This window comes from Sparus aurata, chromosome 6 (assembly GCF_900880675.1).
Source record: "Sparus aurata chromosome 6, fSpaAur1.1, whole genome shotgun sequence".
Lineage (NCBI taxonomy): Eukaryota > Metazoa > Chordata > Actinopteri > Spariformes > Sparidae > Sparus > Sparus aurata.
In genome coordinates, this window is record NC_044192.1 from 12,073,878 (window position 1) to 12,086,242 (window position 12,365).

General features: G+C 42.0%; 1 protein-coding gene across 1 annotated transcript in view; it reads right to left on the reverse strand.

Annotated features, from left to right (window-relative positions):
• Nucleotides 1–2,275: 2,275 nt before the first annotated feature.
• tafa3a (TAFA chemokine like family member 3a) overlaps nt 2,276–12,365 on the reverse strand; it is a 110,991-nt gene continuing 100,901 nt past the window's right edge. Inside the window, exon 5 of the mRNA XM_030418629.1 lies at nt 2,276–3,077. Coding sequence (XP_030274489.1) covers nt 3,066–3,077 — 12 coding nt within the window. The 3' untranslated portion in view covers nt 2,276–3,065. The remainder of the gene's footprint in view (nt 3,078–12,365) is intronic.

The following is a 12,365-nucleotide window of genomic DNA, read 5'->3' on the forward strand; positions in this document are numbered from 1 at the left end:
AAATTTCTGGAGGTCATTTGCATTTTTTCCGATCTGATGTTTGTCTTGAAGTCATAAACCTGACAGCTGTGGAGAAAAAAAAATTACATTTCAGAAATATCTCTTATTATCACATCAGAGGAGCGGGACCCCTGTATTATATATACCAAGGTTTCCTGTCCCAAAGGTTTAAATGTCACATGCAGGTGAAATATAAATACATCTCTGCCTCCTCAGAGCAGCCTTCCTCTAACCTGTTTGGCTTCATAGAGAGGGGGATGGAGCTGCATGTTGATATCGGTAATGATAGTAGCCACAGTATATTTGAGTCGGAATGGATGGACATTTCATTCACCCTTGGACAACACTGATGCATACGGCCACCCGTGCTGAATAATCCCTCTCGCTCTCTCTCTCTCTCTCTCTCTTCCTCTGTCTCTCTCTCGAGCTTTTGGTTTCCGTCTTTGTTCATTGTTTCACCGCCCACCTGCTCCAGCCTGAATCCCCCTGAAGGTTTATTTTCTGTAACCTTCTAACGACATGCACTAACGATCCTTTTGGGATTTTGGAACAGGCGATGCCTTCCTGGAAATCATTCGGACCAATGGGTAGCGTTAACTCCGCACAATAAACAGGCAGGCTTGGACGATGACAACATCTAGTTTTGGAAATGAATCAAACGGGATTAGGCCTGTGTAAGGGTGAGAGCTAATTATCAGTCTCTCCGTGGACCAGATTTCAGATGGCTTTTTGTGAAGTCTGTTCATTTTAAGAAACAGTGCGGTGAGATTTTCTCCTTTGTGTTTTCTGGCCTACTTTTGCATTTGCTGAAATTTGAATTTTTTTTTAGCTCCATCACGAACACAACATTTATTTCAGCTGTGTGCTCGCTACCTTCTCCTTCTTTTGTCAAACTATTTGCATGACCTGCTAATTCTAAGTATCGTTGCCGGGAATACAGAGTGCGAATTACGCAACAACAATCAGCGGAGTCAAATATTTCACCAGGGCTTAAAAAGAACCCAGTATGTAACTTTTTTTTTTTTTTTATCTTCAAATAGCAGCTTCAGAATCATGTTTAAGTCTTGTAACAGGGTGAATGGAGTCTCTGTCTCAGCCCCTCTGCCCTCCTATCACTTGTTTCAGCACTGTGTAATTGCAGTGAAAGGGTCACAGCATTACATATATGTTTACTTCAATATACAAGTTTTCAACACGTAACATTGTTATGATGTAATGATGTTTGATTGTAGTTAGCACCTGCTAAATGTTGTTTCAGACCTGGATTTTTATTCAAGGCAGTGGCGTTCCACACAGAAACCTAGGGGGACGGCAAACTGACAGTATCTACATAATGTTGCTTGCAGTCTGTAAATGATGATGAATCAGATCCATTACACCAGATCGTGGGGCATGTACCACGCAACAACCTCTGTGGTCAGAGGTCACCAACACATTTTTGTTGAGAGAAAAACTGCGGGCAGGACAGGGCCACCCACACAAGATCAACAACAGACCATCGTTTCTGATCAACCGCAGACACACACATTTTATACTGGTATTGGTAATAATTGGCAACTGTTAATGCCAAGTCATAGGCTATGTTTTTACCAAGCATATGTCGAGCTAAGTATAAAGCTACTGAGGCCTAGTCCACATGTAGGCGTACGCAGGTATTTTTGGAGTTTTGAAAAAAGAAAAAAAAAATCTGTGTTTTAGCAGTGTTTAAGAAACGGCATACCTCGTGTCATCAATGCCCGTTTGTGTCTTTCTGAAGATAATGTCAAACAATATGACATGCACTATCCAATTACGCTACAAACGCTACACATCTTCACCCAGGCCAGTTTTCTGAAATTTTCCAGAAGATTCGTTTTCATTTGCCTGAAATATCCTTTACATTTGTAGGAAAGGCCAAAACACCCGTGTAAGTGTGGACTCACATTATCTTGCGGAACGTAGACATTAGGATGTATCTCAAACTATTGGTGTGAGTGATGTGAGACAGGCAGACAAGATGTTCAACCAACATCAAGGTTAAGAAATGGTATGTTCCAGTTGAGGGATGTCTATAACTGTAATACAAGATTATGTCATGAAGTACTGACTATGGGAAATATAGATTTTAATACGTGATTCCAGTTAAGAAGGATATATAAATATTTTAACCCCCTCAACCTGTTGTTTTTTACCTCTTTTCCCGTGTCCAAGTCTAGTCTAAAGCCAGTCAGATGACCCAATCCGCTCCATAATCTGAAAGGTAAAAGGTAAAAACCCAGATTTTCCTGAACAGTGATATCCATTGAGTTAGATTTATTGAGATAATATCGACATTTGTAATCAATAGTAGTCACCAGGCTTTGAAAACAACAGATACCATTAAAACATTTTGGCAGAACTCAGCTGTGTCGACGCTCGGTGACTTTGTAGTCCAACATCGTTACATATCTTCAGGGTTTTATTGTTGTGGCATCGTCTCTTGTCTTTAAAAAAGAAGACTTGACATCCTAACAAACTTAAGAAAGCCAAACACTTTCAAGAAAATCAACAAAAAAGAAGAGATATCTGCTGCATAAGGCTAAAAGGAATGAAAATGCTCATGATCTCTCTAGATCATCAACACAGAACACGCATCAAGAGTCCTGTGGCAAGAAAATAACACAAAAGTTTCACATCACATGGTTTTTGTTTTAGGGGTGTTTTTCTTTTCTTTTTTTTTTTTCTTTTTTTAAATCTGGTGTAATCCGCAGTCTTTTAGTCAATAAATATCTTCATGGTTGAGTCTTCTTGTCCATAGGAATAAAACTATAATACAAAGAGAAATTTGGTGGGCAGTAGAGTTCAGAGACAGCTACTGTTGACGCTGCAGCTAAGGTCAGGATATTTTTTTTTTCAATATGCAGTCTTATATTATGCTCCCTGGTCCTTTTTCTTCCATTCGTTCAGTGGAATGTCCGTGAGTATTGTTCTCGTTGGTCCCTGTTTTTTCCACCAATCCTCATAATGCGTGATATCCAAATGTCCAACGGTGCTTGTTGAAGAAACAACGTCTGGTTCCAAAACAAGGCTATCCTGGAAACAGACGACTATCGTGTGACCTAGAAAGAAAAGGAAAGGGAAAAAAAAAAAACACAGAGTCAGCAATCAGAAGAAAAATTGTGACAGTGACATGAATGGATGCTGGGTATAAAAAGGGATTTGAGTCATTAATGATGACAAATAGTGGTAGTAGCCCTCTCAAAGGCAGTGCTGTCAGTCAGTCTGACATGCAGTGTGACAAGAAACTAGTGCGAGAGGAGCGGAATATGTGAGCCTGCTGTTTTTACTACAATTGAGCAATCTCAAGCGTAGACATGCAAAAAAAGGGAAAAAATACCCAAATGTGTCTGAGATCAGAAAAGTCTGCCTACAAGTACAGTATTATAGTTTCTCCAGCATGAACGAAATGAAGGTTGAATGACGGCTCAAACGATGCGCGTCTGCCATTGCACTCCCGAAAGAGGCATCGTTTGCCCTTGTCCCCCACGCAATGGTGGAACAGCTGGAATAACTCTACTGCAATAGAAGACGAACCGTGCTGATGGAGGAGCCAATCACACGGAGACGCATCGCTGAGAAAGAGCTGCCGTCAAAGCCAGTGTTTGTTTTATGTAAGGAACGCAAGTTTTTCTAGCAGTTTTTTAGAAGTCGACGCTTGTTCAACTTTACGGCGCGAGGTGTGGGAGTCGTAATTACATATTGTGTCTGGGTGCACACACAGCCAAGTGGCCGCACCTGAACCTGATGAGTCTGTGTGTGATCGGCCCCGAAGACGAAGAGGGGGAACAAGAGTGAACTGACAGGTATTCAATCTATGGAGAGAGAGCGCCGGGCTTGTGTCAGAGTCTGCCCTCCCCCGTTGATGTGTGCTTCCCCCTCACCACCAGGACTTGAGATGGCTGAAAACTGGCATTTTCTTTCGGATATGGGTAACTAACAAAACATGCCTACTAATTAATCCACCCAGGTTTGTTACTCTGCCTTACGTAGCGCTGAGATCAGGATGTCAAGGTCAGATTTGGGCTCTTATGGGTGTTTTCTGCTTTGGACAGTAGCCAGGCTGCTCGCGGTAATAACTGCTGCTAACTTGCAAACTTTTCAAACTGGTTAATTCCATTAAGCAACGGTCTCAAAGACGAAGTGATTTAGTTTACTAACATAAAAAAAAATGTTCACATCTGACAAGGTGGACACAAGCAATGATTCTAGGGATACTAATGTCGGCTCAATCAGTCAATCTTGTCCAGCATGAAATATTCAGATAACAAGAGGAAAGAGCACTTAACAGACTTTGGCGATGCCCTGAATCACCTTCCGTTGACATAAGTTTGCCATGTTTGTTTTTCAATCTAGTCCAACCCAGCACTCATATAAGCTGTGGTTCTTCTCACTTTGCTTGCTGTAGATGAGTGTTTATTAGGGAAAAAAAAAACAATAGAGTTTAATTATAAAATGTTGGATTGTTGCTGACGTTAGTGTTTACTTGAAAATATCCCCCGTTCCTATAGACTCATTTATGCCTCGGTCTATTGGCGAATTGATTGATAGACTATGTCATACCAGCTCTACTTCTAATTGTGTCTATCTAATTAAAGCAATAAGCTAAAGCAGTGGTCTATCTGTCAACAGTATGACAGGTGCGAGGTGTGCATATTCCCAGCTGGCATGTTTATAATTCAAACAGCTGTGGTGCTCCGCAGAAAAAGTGGGAAGACAGTGAGTCAGATGTAATGCAACGTACATCATGCTCAATGATTTCCATGCAAACTGGGGAATATTATTATTCATGATGGCATACTGCTGGCATAAGTATTCCCAGACATTTTCATGAATATTAATCTAAACGATTGAAAGACGCAGTTTGTACGACTCTCACTTTAAGCAGAACTCTAAAAATACTCTGGGAGGTGAACGTTGCTCCTTGTTGGTTTGCCCTTTAAAAGTAGAACACAAGTAACTTTTTGACTTGTGCTCTGATGTCAGAGGCACTGTATAACACACACACACACACACACACACACACACACACGCACAGAGAAATAAACACAGCTGGTCCTGTTTGAATATTTGCACATTACTGTCATTCAATTAGCAGTTGGCAGGGTCTCGCCCGTTTAACCAACAAGGGGTTTACTGACACAATCAGACTTCCAAGCAATACAATTCTAATATTTTGTGAAAGTGTGATTTTTATGCAGCTCAGCGCTGCAGCCGAAGACACAGTGCTCGCTGTGTGGGGAGCCACAATTTAATTTTCACCTCCATGTGACAATTCCCGGGAATCATGGGTGTGAGATAGCATGTGGAAATTATTTGTCGACTGTGTGTGCCTGTTAGACGTACATCCACTCACTGAGTCGAGGCAAATATTTTTTGGCGATGGCCTATGGCGTTTTTGTCTTTTTGGGGGGAGGCATTTCATTTGGATACAGATAGTGAGCGACAGAGAGGAAACGGGGAGAGAGTGTAGCATGACACGCAACAAAGGTCACCTGCAGGAACTGGACTGGTCGCGGCTGCGGCTGTCGGGCCGTGCTGCGTTTTGTACAGTTTCAGAGGAAGACAACACGATTACAATTTGTAATAAGTGTTCAAGGGATCAGAGAAGGGAGAAAGGAGCCCTATTAGCTTTTTTGTTTCTTCCTTTGCTTCAGTGTTTTATTTAGATTCTTGTGCAAGTAAAAAGAAGTTAAAAAGACCAAAGTCTGCACCTACTGATGCTCCTTTCTCGAACAAAAAAAACACTGATCCCGAACGCCGCATCAGTTTTCCCACAGTGTTACCTTCAAATCCGTGACCTCATGACATCACTTTTTGTCACCATGTCACACATTCACATAATTCATGCCTTAGCGGCTAGTTTTGAAGAATTGATTCAGCGCAGCTGTTCTGTTGTTGTCAGTGGGGCTGGTCTCGGCGTTTGCGAACTGACCAATCAGAGCAGACCGAACATTCAGGAGGGGGGGGGGCCCTTAAAGAGACAGGAGCTATAACAGCTCAGACAGAGGGAGAATACAGTGTGATGTATACAGCATGTAAACCTACACTAGTAGTAACCCCTATTAACAGGATGAACCTGAAAATGAGCATCATATTAATCCTTTAACACAACAAATCGTAGTTGCCTTTTCTACCCTCAAGTGTGCACAAAGTACAGAATACGAACCTCTTTTTAAAACACAAAACGAGAAATCACCGGTTATCTTATCGCTGTTGGCCATGAGAGGCAGGTCATGATTATCAGCACTGGCTTAGAAAAATCTAATTTTTCCTTCTCACTATATAAGAAACACATTCTTAATTGCAGCTTTCGAACAGGATTTCACCTCCTGAGCAAGAAGGGATAAAAGGGTTTAGACACACAAAATTAATAGAGTAAAACAAAACAAAACTGAAAAACATGTATGGCAGCAGAAACAAAAATGTGAAGCAAAGCGAAACCTTATCAAAGCAATTAACACGCCGTGGTGTTGTGGGTGTCACTGTGGGGTTATCAGTGTGGAAACACACAAAGGGGAGTCAGGAGAACAGAAGGCAGCTCCTTAGGGTTTGATGCTTAAGCTGCCTCGGGATGAAAGACCACACTTGACTGGTCAGCCGTAGGTTCAAACACCAATCGACAAACAAACTAAGACCCCGCCTTTGATGAAGAGCTGCTGCAGCACGTGTGCGCAGGTGTGCGCGTGTGTTCCATGCTTATTGCCATGTGGATAAAGGAATTTTAAAAAAAGTAAGCATCTCTGGATCCTTTTTGTAGACTTGTAGTGAAGATTATAATTTTAGGTTTTAACACTGATCCGATTTTGCACATCACACAGTCAGCGTTAGCCTCCAACAATGTCTTAATGGACTATAAAAACAAATGATCAATAGAATGATTTAACTCCACTTTCTAAGGCGAACATCTGACTGTCTTTTAGCCTCTAAACTCCAAACACAGAGCTGTTATTTGTATTTGAAAAAATGAAACAGGTTTTGCACTAATTGGTCTTAAAACACTCAACCATAAGAAGTTGAGAGAAGAACAACTAGCCCATTGAAGTTGGTTTGAAGAATGGAAAGGTAGTACAGCAACTGAAGGATCTGCAATAAAAAGCCTTATATAAGTAAAATTTATTTCTAACTTAACAAGAAAGTGCAACATTTAAAGGTGCAATTTGCAAAAAAAACATGGCCAGAATTCAAAGGTCGCGCCACAGATATAGGGAGCAGCACATCATCAGAGTAACCAACAACTGCTGCTCTACTGTAGCTAGCTACCATTGGCAAATTAGTTCATGGTGCAGCTAGCTGTGGAGCCAGTGGCCCAAGAGTTTGTCTGGAACCAGAACCTCAGATCACAGGGGAATTCACCACGGTCGACGGGTGCTGGCGCGACTGGATTTGGCAGCTTTGAGAGTGAAACTGGCTAGTCACCAAACTGGGACTGAACACAGTCAAGATATTGTTGTCACGGAGACAAGATTCACGTGCAGTTTATTTTTTCTCTCAACCCTTCAGCCCAGTGCTCCCGTGCACCGCCAGCGTTTTTCTGCCCCCCCCAAAAAAACGCCATGTGCACACGGGCCCTTAGAGTCTTGCAGCCAAGGGGTTAAACCCTTGCCCACAATTCATGTCAACAGCTTGACTGTGTGCAGCAACGAGCAGCTAAAGGTTAGGTTGATTTTGTCATTGTCACTGCGCTCATGACTCCCATTGGTTTTATAGACTTTCGATGTGTGTAACTGCCTCATAGTAAGGCTGAGAATGAGATTATAATGAACCAAACAGGGAAGCGAGGAGCTGTGACTGCTCATGCTCACTCATACTTGAATTTGAACTGTGTGACTGTCATTGTATTGTAAAAATTAATTAAGGCAGCGACTGCACTGTTTTAATATATTTACCTCAGTATTCTGGTAAAACATCAGCAACATTGTCCTTCACCAGTGGTTGAAGTGAGTGGTGTACATCTCTTTTGTGTCATACTTCGGTTTTGAGTGATAACTCATAACCGCGTTCAAACAAAACGGGGATAAAAGATCACTATAGGTCGTCATTAATGCTCTGAAGTTAGTGATCTCAAAAATCCCAGCGCTCAATCAGGCCCGAGAGCTGTCCTTCACTTACAGAGTGAGTCAGGAGTTCAGAGCAAAGTCCAGGAGCCGACTGCGTAATAAGCGACCTCTTTCAGTAAATCAGAAGCTACTTACAGGCACATTGTGACCCAGAGAAGGACCCAGGATGAGGGAAATTGTACCAAAAGGTAGAAGCAAAGTCTCACAATTGTGCAATTCACTCCAAGTAGCAAGTCATTAATGCCACATATAAAAAGCCATGATACAGTTCACACAGTTGTGGTTCAGAAGGTGTCATTTATGCTTTAATGGTGACTAGAAAAGAAATCAACCGCTGACAGCTCTCCATCACCGGCCCTCAACACTCTCTGAACAACCATCATAGCACCTGTCGAGTGGAGCGGCTCAGCAGTTCTTTTGCCTTCTGTCCCCTGATTGATAGGTAGTGAAAAGCAGGAGCTGCCAGGGTTATAATTCCTGACATTACCAGCAGGACTATAAAACTAGCTGCTCCCGGACATGCAGAGAAAGAGGGAGCGACCGGAGATGTCCGAGAGGAGGCCTGCGGAGCGTCAAGACGTCTGATTTATTGATGTGACTTTGTCACGAGGTGAGACGACACCATCGTTTTTTATCAACAACGCCACCGCCGAACATCAGAGAAGAATTAATTTATGAAGCATGTGCTACAAGTGAGGAGTAGGTCACACCTATATCACTGTATGTATCCATCTTGCCAATATAAACTAATAGCAATAGCTTTTTTACAACTAGTAAAAAAAATATATACAATGTAAGTATAGCCTTTTCAGCAGACTTTAAACTCAGACTGAGGGCCGATTCAAAGCAATATCAACTGTGATTGAAAAAACAAAAACATTAGATTTTATGATAAAACAGATACATTCCAGAAAAGTGAGATTAAAAAATAAACATAAAAAGACAATTCAACTAATATTAAAAAGGGGTAAAATCAACCTCCTCTGCCAAGGAGGTTAAGTTTGTGGCAACGAAAAAACGGTATCTTTGACGAGGAGTCGCAAGATTTCCTGTCGTGTCGGTGGCGACCAAAACAGCCTCCTTACTTTAAGTCAAAACATGTTTCCTAACCCTGACTGAGTGATTTTTTTCTAAACCCAACCAGGGCATCAGCACAGGGTGGTGACGAGAAAAAACAAGGGGGTTTTAACTTTTTTGGGGGGTTTTGTAGAAAAACTGAACCAACATTTATTCTGTCGATGCAGCTTTGAATAATCGAATACAGTGAAGGAATCAGTTATGTGAAGCGTTGGGATGCCGGGGCATGTATTAGTCAGAATGAAGGAACTGATGTGTGATTTGCTCATAAACACTTTGTTTGAACTTGATCTGACAACCTGTGACTTGACTGACATCCGTATCTCATATCAAAAAAGGAATGTGAGATGTATCTTTAGTCAACCAGTATTTTACTATGCAACAGTAGTTTGGATTTTTTGATGTTATTGTGAAATAACTGGTGTCCCTTCAACACAATACTTGTGAAGCGGAGCCTGATCCTCGGCAGAGCCCTCCAGTTATTCAACAGAATGATGTTAACTGACCAGGAAGCTCGGGTACAGAACCCTCTAGCAAACGCAGGCCGTCCCTTGCTTGCACTCTGTGGGAGGCAGCGGGGCCACGAGCACGGAGCGACCCACGCTGACTCCCAAATCAAAAAAAAGAGTCGAGGTTCTGAAGGGTTCCACTCGCCACCTGGACCCCTGCTTGTCTGTGCCTCTGTTTCTGCTTTCCCGTGGCTGCGAGAGAGGGCATGAATTATTAACCCGGCTAAAATAAAAAGCTCTGCTTCGTCCAGGCCTCCTGTAGCAATGAATAATGGAAGAGGCAGCTCAACTACAGGCGTTTGGTGAGTCAAACACTGGACCGTGATGGATGGCTAAGGGCCCAGTGCTCCCCTCCACCCGCCCCCCTCCTCACCTACCCATCCACTTCAGGTCTACCACACCCTGAAACCCAAAACACAAGTCCAGATAACCTCTATTAATCTCTGGAAGTGCTGCAGCTTGAGCCCTCCTGGCCTGCCTCAGCACATCCCACTCCGCGATTCGGCGTCCTCGAGGGATTTTTGTTTGTTGTTTGTCTCTCTCCTGCCTTCGCCTGCCTTCGTTTTTGCTTCTCGCTGGCACTTTTGAAGTCATATGCAAGCTGCTCCGACTTTTTCAAAAAGGCGGGCCTTGACTCGACCGCGCTCTCATTTACCTCCCAACGCCTAAAAACAACGAGGGCGAGATGGACGCACGTGAGCTGGACCTCTGCCCCAGAGGCTGCGTTTTCCAGTTCGCACCAATAAACTCCCTGACGTCCAATCACACTGTTTATTACAAAAGTGATGTGAGTGCAAAGTTGCTGCATGTGTCCAGAGCCCATTTCTCACTTAAACCACCAACTGAGACTTGCAGGACTCATGATAACACTGTTTCTATGTCTATTTGATCTATTCATGAACATGTTTCTGTTCTCAACTGATTTCTGATCTTACATAATGACATATCATTATCATAAATCAAGTAAATCAATCTGGCACCTGTTCTTTAAACCCTGTACTTCAGATTTTAAGTATGTTGTTGCATATGTTAATGTGACACATCATATATACTCATTTTTAACACCTAATAATCTGTTTTGTCATCAGGCTATGTCTTAAAAAAAAGCTCAGATCTCAGCTCTGTGATGAAAACCCTGGATATCTTTAATTATTATTAATGAGCGGGCGCTGTTGTCATAGAGCAGGCATCAAACTTCAGGATATTCAGTGTTAATCGCTTTTTCTGATCAAATGTGGGAAATTACGATTTAATTGTCCTCGTTCGCCAGGCTGAAGTCGCGAGAAATCATCATAAATGTCACAAAGGACAATATTGACGAGATTTTTTACTTTTTAATTGATAACACTGTTAACGAAAGCCAAGTGAATCCACACTGAACATTGATGTACTCATAATTAAAGCTCTGGCCAATCATTAAATGTCTAATCTCTATTGCTTGAAATCTCCATTTAACCTCTATGGAAGCACTAAGCATTATATTTAGCCATTGCTTTTACTGTTGTTGTTCGGCTCAAGAGGACAAAAGAAATTATGCATATTTGGCTTTTCGTTCTGTTCTGTTTCATGTTTCAATACTGATCATTTGCAATCGAACCAAGAGGTGTAACTGACGGCAGGTTAGTGGTCACTCTGCATCATCAGAAATAGTAAAACAAGCAGAATAGGAACGAAAAAGAGATTATTTTCCTATAATATTACAGGAGCAGCTGCTGTGTTGTTGCTACATTTAAATCATTTCAAAAAGTTCATTTGAGAAACTGCCGAAATAGGTGAAAACTCAACACATCTGAGGTAACGGTGCACTCACAAGGATTGATTTCTCAACCGCACACCATCAGCTGATCTTCTATCACACCACTCTCTGGTAACTGGCTTGTAACTTTACTTTCACACTACAGCCAACCATCTGCCTGGAGGTGGAAATTCTAATCCGCATGTGGAAAAAAAAAAGCCAATCATGTACGTAGTTCATTTTCAGTGAAAATGTAAATTTTCTTATGAGGAAAATTTTCATTTATTTATGAAAATGGAGAGACGCCTGCGAGCTGGTTCTGGCAGACAACTCGAGCTGCTCCGCTCTCCACAATCATCTACCCAACGCAGCCTCTCAATTCGGCAGTCTATTTAAACTGCAAAAATCTACCTCTGCCTGTCATTGCCAATGCTGCCATGCATCAGCACCGCTGCATATTCTTTCAGTTCTGCCACCACCCCATCATCCACCTATAGGCTCCGACTGGGGGTGGTGGTGGTGGTTGAGAAGTTTTGCTTATCGTCTGCCTACCTAATATCTCTAATTAAATTTAAAAAACAATACCAAAAAAATATATATTTTGTTGCTGTGATCAACATTTCAACAGTTCACATGGAACATTGCAATTAAAAATGGGGAACACACATGCGAAAAGGGGACATTTCATGGGCCATGTTTAGTTTGATATCAGCCTTGATAAACCAATTTAAAAAAAAAAAAAAGATATAAAAATACTGACACTTTTTTTTGTTCTATTTTTTCCTTTCGGAGCAGTTTCACCAGAGCATCCTGCTCTCTCCCACAGTGTTGCCCTTTCCCTCCACAACTGTGCCCAATTAGCTGATAGGCTCCTGGATTGAATATCTGATCTTCTTGGATCTGCCAAATTAGCAACTTAAGTAAAAATGCGATAAACTGACTGTAGTTGGACTCCCACAACACAACGTG